At 58.5% G+C, this 19,737-nt stretch overlaps 1 protein-coding gene across 1 annotated transcript; it reads right to left on the minus strand.

The window, feature by feature from the left end:
- Positions 1–263: 263 nt before the first annotated feature.
- ADAMTS15 (ADAM metallopeptidase with thrombospondin type 1 motif 15) lies at positions 264–10,287 on the minus strand. The gene is made up of 8 exons (XM_075521046.1): positions 9,367–10,287; positions 4,766–4,898; positions 3,924–4,091; positions 3,176–3,459; positions 2,675–2,852; positions 2,374–2,555; positions 1,572–1,747; positions 264–1,118 (listed from the first exon to the last, which is right to left on the minus strand). The coding sequence occupies exons 1-8, from the start codon at positions 10,285–10,287 to the stop codon at positions 338–340; spliced, it is 2,823 nt and encodes a 940-aa protein (XP_075377161.1). The 3' UTR covers positions 264–337.
- Positions 10,288–19,737: the final 9,450 nt, after the last annotated feature.

Below are 19,737 nucleotides of genomic sequence, written 5' to 3' on the forward strand. Positions count from 1 at the left end.
AGCATTCCCCCTCGTTTCCATCCATCCCCGCCCGACTCCCAGCCTCCGCCGGTGGGTTTCCGCGTCGTTCGGCGGCTTCGAGGTAGATGTTCGTTCCCGCTCTGTCTCCAAGTGACCTGGTCGGTAAAATCCCTCTCTCCCAGGCGCGTGGGATGTGCGTGCTCTGTCCCCACACCCAGGTCCCTTTTTTTCCCCCATTTTTTTCTTTTTTTTTTTTTTTTTTCCCCGTTTGATATGTGCTATGGACATCTCCCCCTCTCCCAAGCCCTGGCTGCTGCTTGGCTGCACCCAGCCAGAGGAACACCATGCCCTTCCTCACAGACACCCCTTGACCCGCTCAGCACGGCCTCAAGGTGCAAAAATCCAGCTCCTGCGGCTTCCTCCGAAAATTGCAGCTCTCCCGGGGCAGCAGGCGCCCGGTTGGGACCAAGCACTTCAGCGCCCGTCTCTTGAAACCCCGACCGCAGCTCTTGGAGCAGGGAGACCAAGGTCCAGCTTCCCACGCCGGGCAGGGCTCCCCGCACAGCCGGACATCGGCCGGCCGCTGTGCCACGTCGCACTCGGCAGCCGGTTGACCGTAGGAGTCACGACAAGCCACCGAACGCTTCTGCAACCCATCGCCACAGGTGACGGAGCAAGCCTCCCAGCCGCCCGCTGCCCACTTGTAGGAGGGACGCTTGTAGTTCGGTCTCCCACCATCCAAGCGGTTGGACAGGCTGAGGACGCTGTTGTTGAGGTCCGGTGGGGTCTTGCCCTCCTTCTTGTAGGAGGACTTGTCCTCCTTGCTCTCCTTGGGGAGGTAGAAGGAGTAGCGTACCCGAGGAGGGGTCATCTTCCCCACGGAGAGCACCTCCAAAGTCAGGGGTTCCTGGATGGGCTTGAAGGCTTGGAGGCTCTCAACGGCAGTGCCGGTGCCGCTGTACCGCAGGACGCTGCCCTTCACCATCAGGTCCCTCTCCACGGCCGAGACGATGAAGTGGCCGTTCAGCAGGTACTTGCCCTGCCCGTTCTTCAGCGCCAAGTAGTTGTCGTCGCTGATCAGCCCTTTGTAGCCCCGCTGCCTGATGTCGATGTTGGAGGCGCCCGCGGGGATGACCACCACAAAGTTGTAGCCGTGCCTGGAAGAGAAGAGCAGGCAGGGCAGGCCGTCAGGCAGGGGACATCCCGCTACAACATGGCCTCAGCTCAAAGCTCTGCAGCTACAGCCCTGAGATCTTCCTACCCCTACGGTTATCTCCTCCTTCCCATGAAGATAATTTTGAATCTCCTCCCTGTGCTGAGTTTTGTCTAGGCTGAGGTCACCCAGATGTGAGAAGATGCTTCAGCTCCTCTGGCTCAACAGTACAGGTGTACTGGACATAACTCCATCAGCAGAAGCCCATAGCACGTTAAATGTGGCCTGCTTCTCCTTCAGAGCCAGCCCAGGTCTCCGTGCAGGGATGTACACGAGCACCAGGAGAGTTTGCTCAGGGTGGACTTAGTCCCCATCACCATCTCCGCCACCTTCCTGCACCCACTCCAAAGCGCAGAGCTGGGAGAGGGGAAAGCGCGTGCGGTCACCTAACACTTACATGGGTTTGGTGAACAAGCCTGAGACCTTCTTGCAGCTCTTGTTGTCTCCTCCACAGACGCTGCATTTGTCGAACTTCTTCTTGGAGCCCAGCTTCCCGTCACAGCCCGCTTTGATGCATTTGCCCTGGACGCAGACCGAGGTGGAGTCGGGGGAGCAAGGGGTGCCATCCACAACCTGCACGAGGGTGAGCAAAACAAGCCGCTGCATTTCCCTGGGCCACCCCACAAACACCCCTGACTGTGGCCATCCAACCCAGGGCTACCCAAACCCATCCAACAGGTCCCGAGGAGATGCTAGCAGGCACTGTGTCGCCCTCTGCTCATCCCCTGCTTTGCAGTCGGGATTTGTAGGGTCTCTGAGAAGAGCCGGGTGGGACTATATCCCGTTTCTGCTGCATCTACAGAATTTTTTGCCCTTTCTGTTGCATCGGTGGAAGAGGGAGCAGGCTGCATCGGGGAGACAGCTAACACCACCCTGCTCAGTCCCATGTCTGGCCCCTGCCCTGTCCAGCACATGCATCGCTTCCCCAGCGTCCTAATTACCATCCTCGATTTCAGGACTACGGGCATGTCCCAGAGACACCTTTACAAACCCAGAGGAAGACCCTCCACAGACCAACTCCAGCCCTGGAATAAATAAGCTGACATGTACATGCTGATTCATACCAGCCCGGTGGATTCCCCTCCTCCATCACCTCATCTAACACCAGCTGCCCACCGGGCAAGGAAAATTCGTTCATCTCCAGGCACGCCGGAGTCATCCTACAGCCCAGACGCTGACCCTGGGGGTCCCTCACCAACCTTGGGTGCCAGCACGTAGAAGTAGCCAGTGCCGTTAGCCCGGCAGATGAGCTTGCATTTATCCCGGGGAGAGACGCCGGAGTATTTGGGGACCCAGGAAACGGAGGCGGTGAGGCGGTTGGTGCTGTGGCTGTAGCCATTGAAAGCCTCACACTGCTCCTCGCGGAAGCTCTTCCCCGGCACTGGAAAAAACGGGGATGTGCATGGGATTGGGGACCAGCCTGGACCTCCAGCGCCGGTTTTACGGGGTTGTTACATGTCATGCACACAACCACGAGCAAGCTGAGCTCCAGCCCCTTACCTGCAGCGGAGCAGGGGTCCAGGTTGCAGGAGCGGTACTTGACGCGGACGCCCTCGCAGTAGGAGCCCCCGTTGGCAGGCACCGGGTTGGTGCACTCCCGCTTGGCCAGCTGCACCCCACCGCCACACGTCCGCGAGCACTGCCCGTAGGGCGCCCACTTCGCCCAGCCGCCGTCCACCTGCGGGGATGGGGCAGGGTGAGATGCCGCGTCCCCTTCGCCGCTGGCTCCGTCCCAAGCAGGGGCTCTCTGGACTCGGAGTCATCCCTTGGCAAGCAAAACCTCTGCCTTCTGCCCCCAAACCTGCCCGGGGCTGGACGGAGCAGAGCAGCAGCATCCCTCCTTGAGAAATATGCAGTACCCAAGGCACCTCCAGCTCTTTTCACATCGGTGTCCCCTGCTGGGTCCCCAGCCAGGAGGCGGGGCACTGCCCAGCCAGCACCCATGCAAAAACTCGGGGCAACCCCACGGGATGTTTTGGGGCTCACGGCGCAGGTACTCACCCTGTACTTACTGATGTTATGCCTCTCAACGCAGGCTCCCTTCAGGCAGAAACGCCCCTCGCCGCAGCCGGTGCCGTCCGCCCAGGGGAAGTGACGGGTCTGGCAGACGATCTGCCCGCGGGCCTTGCCCGTGCACCAGAGCTTGGCACAGTACTGCATGTACGGGCAGGGCTTGGAGCCCACGCCGAAGGCCAGCTCGCACTGCTGGTTCAGGCTGTAGCTCGTCCCCGGCAGGTCTTCGGGCAGCGGGATGGGTTTGGCAGGCTGGTCCAGCAAGCAATCTCCTGCAGGAGCGGAGATGGGGGGCATCTACCGGGTCCTCGGGGGGTTGTATGGACCAGTGTGGGGCGGGAGAGCATCGCTGCGGGGAGGTGAGGATTTGGCCGGTAGTTTGGCCAAAGCTACCCCAGCCGCACGCCGCCAGCGGCACCGGGTGCTACCCCAGGGATGCCCTCGAGGTCAGCTGCCTCCCAGACCCAAGTGACTCCATCTCTTGGTGACACTGGGTAGAGCCATGCCAGCAGCCTCGGGGCAGATGTCACTGCTGGGGACACCCCGGCACTGAGGAAGCCCAGCTGATGCAGAGACACTGCCAAACTCCCCGCTTCCTTCTAACTTTGTTTGCAGAGGAGGGAGAAGAGTTGCTCTACAGCCCGTCAACCTCTCCCGGTAACCAGCCCCAGGGACGGATCCTGCTCCGACGGGACAGGGACACAGGTAAGAGGGCGAGGGGCACAGGAGGGCTCACCGTGGCCGCTGTCGAGGAAGTCGGTGATGATGGCAGCGCTGCAGGCTGACCAGGGGTTGGCACGGTCGATCTGGATGAGGGTGGGGGACATCATGTGGTTGGTCTTCAGCCGGCCGAAGACCTCCTCGCAGGCCTTCACGTTGTCGTGGGGCATGTTGAAGACGTGGCCTGGGAGGGGAGATAAGGGGGAGCAGCATGATTGACCCCACTTGGCACGCAGATTAGGGCCCCCACAGCTTCTTGCAATGGGGGAAACTGAGGCACGGAGTGGGGCAGACCCTTGCAGGGATTGCAAATTCTGTGTACGGGCCAGGAGACACCCGGGGAAGGACAATGCTGGCACACGCCCCGGCTCGGACCGTACGCAGATGCCGGCAGCTTGCAGGACCAGCACACACGAGCTACCCTGCCAGTGGCATCCCCAAGCCAGCGTGCTTTCTGGCACGCTGTCCCGGCCGCTTCGTGCACAGCCATCAGGGGAAAGGAAGGACAAAGAAAGTTGCAAAGAGAAGGAGATTCAACCCTCCTCCCTCCTCCTCCTCCTCATCCTGCCGTGCACCGCAAGTGTCTCCAGAGGTAAGTGTGCCCTCCGCCTGTTATTTCAGGACTCCCGAATCCTGGAAACCCAGCTGAGGTAGCAACCACAACAGCAAATCCTTTTGCTTTCTCAGCAGCTCTTTCCCACCCAGCTCGGGGGGGGGTCTCGTGCCCTGAGGTGGAGTTTCCCCATCACGGGATACCGGTTATTGTCTGATCTTCCGGAGGCTGGAATTAGGGTTATTTTGAACCTCGCCGGCTCCTGGCGTTCTTCCCAAGAGGACGGGGAGAGCGGGGAGCCTTACCCAGCTCGTGGGCGGTGGTGAAAGCCGAGGGCAGCCCGTCGTCCTCGATGACGGAGCAGCTGCGCTTGGGGTCGCACATGGTGCCCACGTCCGCCATCCCCAGCGTGTCGCAGGTGGTGGCACCGCACAGGTCCTGCAAGGCACGGGGGGAAGGCGTTAGTCCCAGGGCCAGCACGGGCACCACGGTTCCCCATCCCCACCCCATGCCCGGTACCCCACGGGGAGCTGATCCCAGGCTGCTGGGGGGAGGCAGCCCAAAGGGACGGGCACCGCACCAGGCTGCGGAGGCAGGAAACCTCACCCTGACCCGGACCAGGCTGCAACAATGTGTTTGCATTTAACCCTGGCACCGGGGATGCTTTTTGTGCATAGCATCCTCCCGTGCCTCCAGCGACAGCCCTTCCCACCCGAGCGGCTCCTCCGGCCAGGGTGGAGCCGGTTTCGGCACAGAGGAGTCAGCCTGGCTCTGTTCTTCAGCGCGAGCTCAAGGACCAGACCCAGGCGGGTGGACGAGAAGGCACCTGGCCTCATTTCTTGATTCTCAGCCTCATTTCTCAACTTCTTCCTAGGAACAAGAAGCCCCTGGACCAGCTCCAGAGGTTCCCAAGGTTAAGGGAAGTGCTCCTGTCTCTCCAAGACACTTTACAGCCGTCCCTCGAGGAGCAACCAAGCCCAGATTGAAAAAGGAACCAGCCCAGCCTTCCAACACAAGGACTGCCTGACCCCACGTAGATGCAGCTGGGACACGGGACGGGAAGGGTCCCTTCGTAGGTGGATCTGCCCTTCTTCGGGATCCAAAGGCACTAGTGCAAATAAAAAGTCCCTGTTTGAAGATGCACTGCCGCTGCAGCCTAGCAATAGCCTTGTCCTCGAATGCCCCCTTCCTTCCCCTGCTGGGGTCTCTCGGGGGCTTGGGAGGGCTGGAGTATCGTCCCCGTCCCTCGGTGCCATCCCAGCCGGGCTGGGAGCTGCAGGGGAGGCCACGCAGGGAGCAGCTTTCCACATAAAAAGAAAACGTAAGGGACTCGCCGGGTGCTCCCGTGCTATAAATAAGCGTGATTCATGCTCAGCGCTCGCCCAGCCAAGGCGCCTGGGTTGCTTGAAGTCTCGCGTGAGCGGCTTTGCCAACGTTTCCAGCGAGGTTTCCAAGCTGAAGGCATTCCCGCGCAGGCAGGTTCAGCCGTGGGTAAATATCAGTCCCGACAACTTCAGAGAGCCCTGGCCAGGGCTGAGATGGTTTTAACAGGAGACCTGTGGCTACGAAGTCTGGAAGCACAGACCAGACCGTGATCTCTGGAGAGGCGAGGCAGAGAAACGCCTGGGTCTGGGCCGGCTACCGCGGCTGGTGGAAAACCCGTCATGCAACCGGGTTCAGCTCTCTGCTCCGCAACAGTTTTCCTTGTCGGCTGGGACCCTGCCACATCCCCGATCCCACCGTGCGTCGATGCTGGCAGGGACAAGGAGGTGGCAACCCCGCAATCCCCGGTGGCAGGGTGAGCGCAGGGTGACTAACTGGGGCTGGCAAGCCCCGGCACAGGGTCCCCTGTCCCAAAATGCCACCCAGAGCCAGTGTCATCGCCACGCTGAGCTAACCCGGGCATGCAGCTTGCCCAAGCCCCCCTGCCCATGCTCTCCCCTGTGGCAGTCCCGGCTCTGGGGGTTTGGGGGTGAAGGTGGGGCGCGGGGGACACGACACACAGCATCACGGGGAAGAGGCAGCCGCTTGCGGCTCCCCGCTCGCCACTCTTTGAAGAGTTGCCGTTTCCTCGCTGGCGCGGCGAGCTTTTGGCTCCCGGCCCAGCACCTGCACTGACACACTGACCCAATTCTTGCTCTGAACCTCGCCTGCCGGCTGCGGGGATACATGAACGAGCAGCTCTTACCGGGGTTTTCCCTAACCCCCCAGCCACAGCCTGCTAGGGGCAGCCCGCTTTGAAAGGCTGGGCAGCATCCCTGGGCTCTAATGAGGGGTCCTGACCCCCCCCAAGACACCTCCTCCAGCTTTGCCAGGGGTCCAGCCTGCTCAGGAGGGGAGGCAATGCAAGCGGCGGCGCAAGGATGGAGCTACGGAGGGGAAGAGAGAGAAATGCAAGAGGTTTAAGGTGGGAAAGCGGCATGCAAAGGGCCAGCTGCGCCTTTGCATGGTGTGCTCACCGTCACCGATATCCCCCGCTGCCAGCCCAAATACAGGGGGGACACGCGGTGCCGCTCGCACCATGCCGAGGGGCTGCAAGCAACCTGCTTGATGCACCATCAGGGCTCTCCTGCCAGCCTGCCCTTCATCTCTGGGCACTTCTTCATCCCCTTGTGAACTTCTCGAGATGGTCTGCAGGTCAGCTGGGGAGGATCCTCGTGGCTATTGCATTGATTTGCCTACTCAGAGGCCAAGTCATACACACTCTCCCAACCGTGGAGGCTTCCCATGTGTGTCCAAAGCAAGCCCGAAAACCTGAGCCTTGAGCTACAGAGCGTCGGTTTCCAAATTCCCCCGTGACATCTGCTGCAACGCTAGGCTACAGCCAGATGTTCCTCGGTGAGATGTTCCTTTGGTTTTACAGCGGGCCAAAGACGTTCAGCAAACCTTTGCTGGTGGGACGTCAAGGTTCAGGGTGGATGGGAAGCACGGCCGAGCCCTTTGCCATGGTGTATGATGCTGTTTCCAAGAGGCAGGAGTGTGGCTGAAGGCTGGATGCTCTGCAGGACCCTCCAACAAGCACCGGCTCAGGTAGAAAGGTGAAGGTCCCACGGCTGTGGCTGCTGGCAGATCTGCACCCACCGGTGGAGCGGGACCGAGCTCCCCAAAGGCAAATCCGCAATCCAGCACGACCGACTTCGGGAGGGAGCAAAGCCGAGCGGGAGAGGACAGCCCCATTCATCAGCAACTCATTGACACAACTGGAAACTGCCTATCAACCAGGCTTGAGATGAAATTTAAGTCGGGAGCTTGTGTAACAGCTTTTTGGCAGGGAGATAAGCTCCGGGGTATCAGGGGACCACAGATGGATGCGCTCAAGGAAGGCAGATGTCTCCTCGATCGTGTGCCTTTGCACCAAGCTTGCTTTGGGATTTCAGGAATGGATGGTTTAGCAATGTATAAAAAATGCAGCCCTGCCGTGATCCGCAGCTTTCAAATCGCTGGGACCGAATCCATCCCACGTGCGGCTCCGGTGACCTCACCGGGTTTCCACCAGAGATGGAGCTGGCTCGTCCCCGCAGGAGTGTCAGCAGGCTTCCTCCTCTTTGCAGCCGCCCCGCGCAGGCAGGAGCTGCTCCAGCAGGCTGGGGTTCAACCCTGCCTGTGCTCCAGCAGGATTTACAGCCGGCCGGAGGACACGGCCCCTGCCTGGGACGGGGAGGGACAAGGAGGATGGGCAGGACGAGGTCTCACACGTCCTGCACAGCATCGTTCCTGTTCCGGGCCATCATCAGCCAGCGCTGACCCCGGGCTAAGGGCAGCTGAACCGAGCTGGATGCTATATCCTTCCCACCCATGAGTGCTTGACCTGGAAGGACGTTTTGGGAATGGTCTCCCGGCTGTTGAGGGGAGTTCCCGACCCATCCCTAATCCAAAGACATCTGGGCAGGGATGGGGGAAGGAGAAAACACAAGTTGGTAAAACGTGACGGTCCCCTTCAAGCTGGGCTCGTCCTTTTCCCCTCCCGTTCGCAATCTGGGGGTGCGGGCTGTAACACCCCAGCCAGGCACCGCACCGATGTCAACGCTGAGACAGGACCCCGGGGAAGAGGAGGAGCATTTGGGGGCGACAGCAGTGACAGCATTTGCGGGGGAGGCTCTGGCAGCGGTGTCACCGCTTCGGTGTCACCCAGTTTATCAGGATGGGAGGATGGAGAGCTCATCCCGGCGCAGCCATCACCCCGCAGAGCCAAAGGCGAGCAAAAGGCAGTTCGGCAAAGCCCCTCTCCCACCGCAGGGCTGCGGCCAGCTCACGGCAGCGGTGGGGGAGACTCTGGCCTCCCCCCCTCAAGGGCTGCAAGTGCTGGCTGTATCTCTGGTACTTTTCTTCCAGCCCTGAACTGGGTCCACGCGGAGCAGCCAGCGTGCAGAGGTCCTCAGGAGGACCATGAGTCAGAGGAAGAGGGGAGAGGGTTTTTTTCTTGGCAGGTGGCACCGCAAGCTCTTCCCAGCTGGGGAGGGGGAAGCGGGACCGCACTCCTCCTCTTCTGGGCTCGGACCCCGCGTTTTGGGGTGGCAGACGCTGTGCACCAGAGCCACCAGGCGCTGGCTGCCGAGGCTCCTGCCAGCAGGCAGGGGATGGAGCAGCAGGTTTTGCCCGTGGGGACAACCTGCCTTCGCACACCTCCTGGCCTTGCTCACCCCCTGGCAGGGCTTTTTGCAGGCTGCTGGCCAAAACCTGCCCAGAGGACAGCAAGGGCTGGCTCAAGGAGGCTTGCTCCGCACCTCTGCTCCCCCCGCCCCGGTTTCTGAGGGTGGAGGGTCCCTTGGGAAAGGGGAATCGGCCCCAAGTGCAACCTCCTCCAGCGTGCACCAGAGGTGAGGTGCAGGTGGCGGGAGGCCTTAGCGTGGTGCAGGGCTCCTTGACATTGGGGACAGCCCCTCTGGGTCATCCCCCCTGCACCCACCTGCTTGGTGAAGAGGATGGCGGTGTCCCAATACTCGGGGTGCTTGTCGCTGACCTTGTTCCACTTCTTCTGCCAGGCGCAGAAGTTGCGGAGGGTGAGGGCGGCGTTGCCGGTCACCTTGGGCCCCTTGTCGTCCTGCCCGATGAGGAGGAACTTGACCACGGAGATCTGGATGGGGTTACGGATGCTGGGGTGCTTGTAGAGGCGGGCGGCCGTGGCCATCAGGGTGAGCAGGTAGTGCTGGAGGTCATCCCCGTGGAACTTCACCATCGACTCGTCGGCCACCACCAAGGTCTCCACGTAACGGGGGACCGAGGCGAAGCGCTTGGCCCGACCCCCTTTCCCCCCCGCGCGCCCCCGGTACTTGTCCAGCGCCTGCAGCACCCCGGGGGTGAGCCCGGAGCCCACGGCACAGCGGGAGGCTCCGGCCCCGACGGGGCGGCCGGGGCTGCGGCGCTGCAGGCGGTGGGCTCCGCCGGCCGCCGCCCCCGCCAGCGGGCTGATGAGGTACTCGGCTCCCCGGTAGCCGAAAGCCCCCCGGAGCCCCCCGCAAAGGCTGAGGGCGGCGAAAGATTCCCGGTCGGCGTTGACATCCCCCGAATAAAAGCAGTGCCGGAGGCCGGGGAGGGGGCGGGCGGCGCCGGGCTCGACCCCCAGGTAGTGGGCGGCGAAGGCGGGCGCGATGAAGTGGGCGTCGGGGGAGAGGTGGAGGTAGAAATCCTCCCCGAAAGCCGAGAGCTGGAAAACCACCGCTTGCCCTCCCCGGGGGGGCTCGGCGGGCCCCCGCCTGAAGTAAGGCCGCCCGTTGATGTCGGGGTCCAGGCGGAGGGGGGTGACCACCTCGGTGTCGGCCGGGGGACCCCCCGAGGGCAGGCTCAGCCCCGGGGCGCCCAGCAGCAGCAGCGGCAGCAGCGGCAGCATCGTCCCGGCGGGGCTCACGCCGGCGGCATCGGGGTTTGGGGGAGGCGGGGAGAAAGCGGGACCCGGCCCCCCCCTTCCTTTCTTCCTTCCTCCCTCCCTCCCTCCCTCCTCCTCCTCCTCCTCTTCCCCAAACTCGGCGGAGGCTGGAGGGGAGCGGAGCGGCCGTGCGAGCCGCCTGCCCCGCCGCTACCTGCCTTATGGGGCGCATCGGGTTTATATACGGCGGGACCGGGGAGGGGGGAAGCGGGGCGCGGCTTGGCCCCGCCGCAGCCACTCCGGTGCGGGGCCGGCGGAGGAGCGGGGCCGGGAGAGCCGTGCTCCGCCCGGGGCTGCCGCCGCCTCCCCGGGGCGGTGCGGGGCGGGGAGGGGGGGGGGGGTACGGGATGTGTTGGGGGGACCCTCTCCGTATGCGTTCTGGCAGCGGAGACGGCGAGCCTGCAGCCCCCCGGGGATGCTCCCCTCTGCCGGGCTCCCTCCTGCCGCTCCACGGGAAGCGAAGTGGGAGGATGAAGCTCTGCGGTCCCCCGGGGGGGGTCTGGTTGGGGCAGGGGTGTGCGGTGAAGATGAAAAGTCCTCTGCCCCGCGCTGGTATTTAGGAGAGTTCAGCAGAGCGGGGGAACCTGCTGTTTGGCAGCAGGGTCTGGCTCTCAGACTTGTTCGGGAAGGTGTTCCTCTGATTTTCCCAGCCCAGGTGAGCCTAGCGCTGAGCGCCGGGCTGTGTCCCTCCGTGCAGCGAGGGTGCTACCTTCAGAGCTGCCACCCCAGCGAAACATCACCCCGTGTGCCTCCAGCCCAGGGGTAGCCCGGTGCTCTTCTCCCCAGCTTTCGGTGCATCCCTCGCTACCCTACCCCAGCCCCGTTCAGTGGCTCCAACCAAGGGGCAAAGGGGCGATTCCCACTTCTGAGAAAGACCTCAGCCTCCCTGCACCCCCAGGGCCACCAAAGGGAGCACTCGGCAAGTGTTAATACCCATAACGTCCTCTCCTCTGAGACCCCGGGACACACTATATGGAGTATACGGGGATCTCCCCATGCCCGCCAAAAGAAGTGATCGTCAGAACTGTGTTTGGGACCAGGGAGGATGCTGGGGCAGCTGATGCTATTGGGAGGTAGAAAGATCTCATCACGGGTGGGATATTTTTGGAGCAGGACAGCTAAAAGGAGAGTGATGAAGAGCCCTCGCTAACCATCTGTGGCTGAGGAATAGATTTATTGCCAGGAATAAGCACCCCGCCATCGGGATGGGCTGCACAGGGGGTGCCCAATGGGTCTTTTTCTCCTGCAGCGGTTCTGTTTCCACGCAAGCTGGGTTTGTCCCCAGATGGAAGGATGGACGTCTCCGTAGTGCTCGCAAGCTACCACTGGGCACCCAAGTCCTGCGTGTCCTCGCAGCCCACGCTCCTTTCCAGCACTCCAGGATGGTTTAATGGTAAAATTAAGTCCTTCTCATAGACAAGCTGGTTTTGATGTGATTTCAAGCCTCAACAAAGGCTGCAAGCACAGCTTAAGAATTTGTGCATATATGAAATATAAGCCAAGGCTGTTGCTTAAGACGCAGAGCCCGCAGCCTGCAGCCCGGCTTGTTTCGGTGCCAGCGCTTCCCCGCGCTGTGGTTTGCTCGGTCGTGTGCCTTGCAGCTGAACTTGTGACCCAAAAAAACCATCTGACTGCGCTGGGCTCAGTGAATCAGGGATTTTGTCTGCTGGCCAAAGTGCAATGTGTCCAGGGATGCTGATAGAACCACAGAGAGAAAACGGGCAGCACAGGGAGTGGAGGTGCAAGGGGAAGAGGACACAACCTTGAGCATCTCGAGGTGCCGGGAGGCAACTTCTCCTTCCCACGGCACTGCCCCGTTCAACAGGACGAGTCTATCCCGGAGAACATAGCAGCATCCAGGGTGGCACACGGTCCCAGAGGTGCCACCTCACAGCAGCAGCCTCCAGCTCTGGGCTGAGCCCATGGCTCCTGGGGACATTTTGGGAATGAAGCTGATTTTTGAAGCCGTGCCAGGTTCCTGAGTGGGACAGGGAGGCTGTCGTGCTCCTTCCCACCCCCCTCTCCGCTCTGTTTGCTCTTTGTGGCTTCATGTTTAAAGACAGTAAATTCTTGTTCCCTTCACGCACGACAGGCGGGCGGCAGCGCTTGTACCATCTCAGGCCGTGTCTGAGATGGTGTTCAGCTCTGGGGAAAGGCACAGCAGAAGACCTCACAGGCTGGCATGTACGCTGAGCTGCAAGGAGCTCAGGGGGTCTCTGCCCTGCAGAGATACCGGTGAGGAGCAGATGGGAAAGGGAGCAGAAAGGTGACAGCCCCTTGGCTCCAGGTACCCCAGCCCAGTGGTCATCAAGCCAGGCTTAGTCATTGCTGCCCGGGGATCTCCAGCTCCTCCATCTGGTCGATCTTCTCCAGCAGCAGACGATGAGTCAAACCGAACTGGCAGGACTTTACCTCCAGCCTGGAGAACATCTGATTGCCTCCTGATGGGGAAAGGCAGGCAGAAAATGTGAGTGTTTTGGCTCTGCCTGAGCTGAGACCCGCTCCATCCCGTCAGACACTGGGTTTTAGCTGGGCTTGCTCTGTCCCATGATGTTAACGGTGTGCCAGCATCTTTGGGGTTGAAGTGAAGAGGCAGATCAGCTGGCTGCTCTCTCACAGCCTCCTCTGTCCTCACTCTCTCTTTGAACAGAGGGGAATCACCTACCCAAAGACAGAGCTTTGTTTGCGAGCCAAATCGTCTGCTGCCTTCATTTTCCAGCCCGCGGTGAGCAGGAAAGCTGCTGAGTACGTGGAGCATATATTGCCCCTAGGGCTCGCCCTCCAGGCAAGAAGGGAGGCATATTTTTGTTTTATTTTTCCTCTAGCTCAAGGACATGATGAGATTTTCCCAGTCTCTGTCACTAGAGAGGACCCAGACAAAGCCCTTGAGCAGTCCCAGGCTTGTGGTGTCTGCTCGGGGCGCTTCTATCTCCACGGCACGTCCCTCTCGAGCCAGGGTGGGCAGAGGGGAATATCTCTGTTATGTCTCCTGCCAACATGAAGGGACAGATTACAGCCATCAGCCACGACAGGGGAGGGTCAGGGCCAGGAGACAGCAGGCAGGTCCCTTCTTTCGGGACCTCCAGGCAGCTGCTTGCACCCTGCAGCCCTTTATAGCTGCGGGAAGGAGCCGGCCCTAGATAACACCTTGGTCTCACTCTGCATGTCTTTCCAGGTGTTTGGGGCTGAATCTGGCTGGTCTTCATGCCCTGTAGTTTGCCTGGATTTAACGGAAATGAGCTGGATAGAGGTGACCTAAAGGAGAGCACATGGTAAGTAGGGAACAGAGATGGAAGATGCCTTTGGACCTCACCGAACAGCTACGGATAATAAGGTATATCAAGGTATATAAGGTAAATTCGGCTCCTACTTTGATTTTTGCCTAGAAACCACTTTAAGGTAAAACCCATCCCACCCAGGTTTGATCTTGAAATATCAGTGTGAGCTGGTCTGCAGTGTAGACCCTCCTTCTCCCATCTTCCTCCTGCTTCATCTCAAGCGCCTCCGGGAAGTGACGACACGTTATTTTCTTTCTTTTTTTTTACATCATCGTTGCGATGCCAAGGGTGCGAAGTTAGAAACGAAAGAAAAGAAAAAAAAAAAAAAAACAACCCCTCACGTATCTCCTGGATGTTCCACTTCACAAAAGAAATAGTTTTGAATAGACCATCTGAGAGCTCCAGGCCAAAGATAGAGTGGAAAGGTTGTAGGCAGGGGAAAGCTGGCGTTGCGTCGCTAGCCCTTCACTTGTCTTCGGCTGAAAGGTTGGCAGATCGGAGGCCTGGGCTCTCACCCAAAAGTTCAGGCTGTGCTCTCCCAGCTCCCCACCACATGGGCAGGAAGGAGGATCCTCTCCAGGGACTGAAGATGAGTCAAAGCGAGTTGTTAGGCGGCTTTCCAGGAAAGAAAGGCTTGGAGAAAAAAATCTGGCTGGGTCTAGATAGGGTCATTGAAGGAGAGATACACAAGAAACCTGAGCACGTGGAGGTCTTTGTAACCTAAAACCTGCCCCATCCTTGGTCCAGGAAGATGCTGACTTTAGATTTATTCTGGCTCGGATGATAGCGACTGGAGATGGGCAGGATGTTCTGCTTTGGGTTTCCCATCCAGCCCTTGCAGTTCTTCTATGCAGCAGGGATGGCAGCAGCACTTTACCTGCCCCGTGAGAGAAGAGGAGCTATGCTTTAAAAGGCTTCAAGCGCACGTCTATGGGCAACACAACAAAAGTCAAACCAGCCTGCTCCCCCCGTGCACAGGCGACACAGAGGAAGGATCCCTGTGCCTTGTCTCATTGCTCCTGGAGCAGGAGCATCTCTGCTGCCTTCTCGTATGGTCCCGACACATAATTGTCACCTCTGCCATCTGGCAAGGCTTCGATAGGGGAATACAAAGGTACGCTGAAAAAAATCGTAGAGCTTGGTTTTGCCTGATTGCCAGCCAGTATTGCAGGTCCTGGGGTTGCTGACAGTTCATATATGCAGGAAGCATCTAAAATTCCCCACTCTCTTCACCCCCCTTGGTATTTAAGGCTCTCTCCTGTTTAAAGGAAGACAGACACAGGTTTTTCCAGGACGTTTTAAAACAGTAAGTGGGAATTTAGAGGAGCTAGACGATGGTCCCACATATCTCCAAAACCCAGTATCCCACGTTTCTTATCATTTATACACACCCCTTCAGCCTGAAGATTTATGACCCGGGACTACACAGCTCTACATTGTACCCACCTGCCTGAGACAGGGTCCAGCCTTGATTAATTAGCTTTACGCCATGCTCATGTTAGAAATACGTAAACCAGAGATGCATAAAGGCACCAGGCTTGCAAAAGGGTGAAGCTGCAGGTCTGGCTAAGCCTGAAAGGTTGTCAAAATTATGCACATCTAGAATAAACCTGGGGTGATGGAGATTCACAAGCCAGCTGCCGAGGATGCTCGTCACTCAGGCAAACCATTATGGAGTTCATTCATCTTCATCAGCCCATAAACCATGCGACAGAGGAATAGGGAGGGGGTGGGATTCATATGTGTTTGGGGTTTTTTTTCTAGAGAAGAGTATTTTCATTATAACTTGCTGTATTTCTTTAGCTGGTTCCTAGGGAAAGCAAGCCTAGGGCAGGCTTGGAGGTCTCTGTCAAATTTGGAGGTTTTTAACCCCAGGTCGGACGCAGCTTTGCAAGAGGCTTGGGGAAGGACCAGGCGGCTCTTGGAGGCCCTTCTCGCTGATGCGCTGGTCTCGGAACACCTTGCAAGCCTCAAAACCCAGCCAGGAAGCGGAGAAGCAGCTCCCCAGGGAGCACAAAGCCTGGGAGGAGGCTGCAGTGCTGGAAATAGGATTTGGGCCTAGATTTTTGGAAAGCCATAAACCTGCTTCCCTTACAGCCACACCTGCACCCAACTGGAGCTCCAAAACCACCCTGAAGCAAGGTTGCCCTCTGGTGACCCCGTCTTGTCTCTGCAAATCAAGGCATGACATGTAATTGAACGCAACGGATTGGATTACAAATCAAAATGCACTTAAAAATAGAGAATAAATATGGAGGTGCCTTAAGACGGTTTAGAAATCAGACGTCGAATCCTTTCAGATCAAATCAAATAATCAAATCAAATCACAACCGTGGCCCTTTGCTCTCGATGTACCCAGCTTGGTGCGTCTACGGCACCAAGAGCTTTCAGGGCGGCATCATCAGCTGATAAACTAAGACCCAGCCTGGCTGTCCCTGCCCTTTCCTAAATCCTAAAAATCTGATTTCCCCCCATATAAGGGACCTGGTAGGAATTACGGTTTTCCCCAGCATCACTCTGACAGCCACCGAACCCCCCGCGCCGTCGGTGTACGGTCTCCAGGGACGGGCTGCTGCACCGGGGGGGTCAAATATAGCACTAAGGGGAAGGCAAAACCAGCTTTGGATGGGGTACGGAGGGGTTTGAGGTGCCAAACGCTAAATAATCACCACTTGTAAGGCAGGGGGGCCCTCTCGTGGCTGTGGTCATGCAGTGGGGGTTCAGCGCAGTGATTACAGGTTATAAATCTGTTCTGCCACTTAGGGTGGCACATTCTGCTACTTAATTCACCTGCTGGTTCTCACTCGCTCCGAATCAAGCCCAGCTCTCCCCTTCTCATGCAAACCTAAGGCAAGCAACCGTTTCCCTCGACCTCACTTTCCAGCTTTTGCAACTAAGATGGTTTCACTGAAGATAACTTGGCAGGAGACGAGGCCAGGGCCCTGATTTAAAGCCCACCTGCTTTTCTGGGAGACATTTCTTCCCACCTGCTTATTTTAAAAGGAAAACTAATGGAATGGCTTCTTTTGACATCAGGTGGGGTTTGTGCTGGCTGCAGGACCCCTTCACCCTCCTCTTGCTACTGCAGGATCTGCTCCGTGGCAGCAAACTCGCAGGGATGGATTTAGGGTTTCCCACCACGCAGCGTGGGACGGCACTGACATCTAGTGGTAATATTTTTTGAGCTTGTAGCTGCTTTGTTGCTAGCTCAGATAATTCTCCCAAAAGTTTTCCCTGGGCTGAGGGCAAAGCAAACAAGGGAATACCGAAAACACCAGTCTGGCACTGCAAATTTGGATGCGATCCCGTTTGCAGAGCGAGGAGGGCACAGCAAAGCATCCCAGAGACCCCCAAAACGGGGAGATCTCGCTGCCACAGAGCAAGAACAGCGAACGCAATGTGGGCCTCATCCTGGCAGCCGAAACTCCCCTGGGAGCTGGGTGCTGGGTGGCAGGAGCGCAGGGCTTTGCCCTCCAGGAAGGATGCGGGTGGGAACTGCCCGCTGCCTGCCTTTGCAGAGCTGGGGACACGCAGAGGGGAGCGGGGCAGACGTTTGCAAGCTGTTTGATCAAAAGGGTCTTTAAATCACAGTGACTGGGGAGTTAATGGCTTTCACATGCTCAGACAGCCCCATAGAAATGAGAGCCACAGCCCCGAGCGGCAGGCAAGGTTTGGTGGCAGCGTGTCCTGCAAGGGATTAAGAAGCAGGAACCCCGAAAAGTCTTAGGGTGCCTCATCCTCTGCTGGGAGGAGATACAGAGGGGCAGCCAGGTGAGGTTTTGCTATCTCCCAGCGTGCCTTCAAGCCGGTTCATAACGAGCCCGGCAAGGCTTGTATCGGCCACAAGAAATTCCAGCTACCGTTTGCAGAGTGAGCCTCTAATGAAAACCAGCGGTGCCTTCAAGCTAAGATGCAAGCATGTCCTCCGAGATCAAAGATCCAGCTCCGAAAGCGGAAAGCCGGGAATAAATTGCATCCTGTTGGAGAGACGTGCCCTGTGTTGCCTGCAGCCTTACCTGTCCTAGTTCAGAGCAGGGGCACCACCTCTCCTTGCCTACCCTCCTGTGCTTCACGGCAAAGCGAAGCCCAGCGAGACGCACGCCTGTGCAAGCACCTTCCGTGGGCTTTGGGGTTGGAGGAGGCAGAGTCAGGGCTCACTTTTGGCTTCTGGTCCTGCCTCTGCGCTTTCCTTCTGATTTTAAAATGCAAACTGTGTTTTCTCCCCAGCCCAGAGGGAGGAAAACCCACCCTGGCCACTACGAAGAAGCTGCTCCAGCTGCAGGCTCAGCTCCCTGCCAGGAGAGGAGGGGGCTGCGGCTGGAGCCGGCTGCCGCAGGAGAGCGGCCAAGGCGCTGGGTGTCGAGGGAGCACATTCGATACGCAGCCCTGGAGAGATGCCCCAGCCCGAGCTACACCATGCCTGGGGTTGCTTTTTTTTTTTTTTTAAATTATTATTTCCTCCCCTCCTACGGTCACAAAACCCACACTTTAAAAAGACAAAGTAATCAGAGCCTTGGCCCCAGGGCAGCGCTGCTATTTAGAGCCAGGGCTGTGGGTTTACTATATAGGTAGGGATGTGGCTTTTAAGTGGAGATAAGAATAGAGAAGCAGATGTAAATACATCCTCGAGTAAAGGGAGAGCAGCCTTTAACCCTGCGCCCCGTTGCTCAGCCGTGTCCAGACTCTGGTTTCCCAAGAATCCCAAGGTGCCAAGTGCTGCTTTACCCTCTGGGATCTTTTTAGGATTGGGCTAAGGGGGAAAAAAAAAAATCCACAGTGTAGAGGAGCTGGTCCTTGGGCTTGCATCCACAGCAAGGTTAAAGGAGCCCAAGCCCAGTCCTGAGCATGTGCTACTCGCTGTAAAAGGTTTAGAAAATCAGGGTACGGAGCAGGATAGGACCCAGCACCCCCAGACTGCGGCAGGGACATCCTGGGATATCTCAGTGCCGCACAAAGGGTGCTCCAGAGGCCAGGAATCTCATGAACTAATGGGGAAGGAGGGCTTAAGAGGAAAGAAGGAGTAATATATAAGGATTAATTTCCCTTTCTCCATTACAGCTGTTTGTTCCCTGGTGCTGAGCAGGTTCCCAGCCAGGGACAGCGTGTTTCTGTCCGTCTCCTGACGTTTGCCACCGCTGAGCACAGGACAGCAGCTACCTGGGTTTACAGCCTGAGACTTTTATAATCCTGTAGGATTTTCACTCACTGCAAGGGAATACAGATGGGGAGAAAAACTCGATCTGAACAGGGGAGATGTGGGTTTTAAATGAAGTAGCGCAACACACCCCCCAAAAAAAAAAAAAAAAACAGGCAACAGGAGGAGCTGGCTGCATTGTTTTATTCTCATAGGTATTTTCCACAAGTCTGATTTAGCCCGTTGCCTTATTCCAGCCGGAGGAAATCCCATGTGGACCCAGCTGTTCGTTCAGGGCATGGAAACCTCCTTGCATGTGTCACTGTTGGAGCTTTCCCCGGGGCCCAAAGCCCTCTCTTGTCCCTGGCTGAGCGAAGGACATGGGAACCGCGGGGCGAAACCTCCCGGGGCACCCTCAGCCTTGCAGGCTGAAATGAGATGCTCTCCAGCTGGCAAGGGCCTGGTGCTTTCCAGCAGTGAAGGGATGCTGGGGGAAATGGGAGAGGAATCACCCCCACACCTCCCCCCGGGGCAAATCCTCCCATGGCGGGGAGGCGGGGGGGAAACGGGGTGCCAAGCCCCAGCCCCCGGGGCAGGGCCACCCCCCCAGCCCCTCCGCTGCCCGCCTGGGCAGGATCAGGCCCCGGCGGCTGGGCCGAAGGGGTTAATGCTGGGAGAGTAACAGGCTGGAGTTGACACTTGGAGGCAGGCGGGGCTCCCGGCGCCTGATTGGCCTCAAATCGCATCCAAAAGTGGGTTGGGTTTTTTTTTTTTCGTTTTTTTTTTTTTTTTCTCTGCTTCTTCTTTTTTTCTTTTTTTTTTTTTTTTTTTTTTTTTTCTTTCACTTCTCCTCCTCCCCCAGGCTCTGGCTGGCAGGGGAGGGGAGTGGGGAGCAGCGAGAGATCAAAAATAAACCTCTTATGTCAAAGCCGGGGGGGAGAAAGTATAAATACAGCGGGCTCCGCAGCCGGCGCGGAGGCTGCGGGGGAGCCGCCGAGAGCC

The sequence above is a fragment of the Mycteria americana genome, chromosome 19 (genome assembly GCF_035582795.1).
Source record: "Mycteria americana isolate JAX WOST 10 ecotype Jacksonville Zoo and Gardens chromosome 19, USCA_MyAme_1.0, whole genome shotgun sequence".
Taxonomy (NCBI): Eukaryota; Metazoa; Chordata; class Aves; order Ciconiiformes; family Ciconiidae; genus Mycteria; species Mycteria americana.

Coding starts and splice junctions, on each gene's coding strand:
- ADAMTS15 (XM_075521046.1), bottom strand. CDS start 10,287: ATGCTGCCGCTGCTGCCGCTGCTGCTGCTGGGCGCCCCGGGGCTGAGC. Junction 2,853..3,175: donor ATAACATCAGTAAGTACAGG/GTGAGTACCTGC, acceptor CCATCCCCGCAG/GTGGACGGCGGCTGGGCGAA. Junction 1,748..2,373: donor TCTACGTGCTGGCACCCAAG/GTTGGTGAGGGA, acceptor ACCCTCGTGCAG/GTTGTGGATGGCACCCCTTG.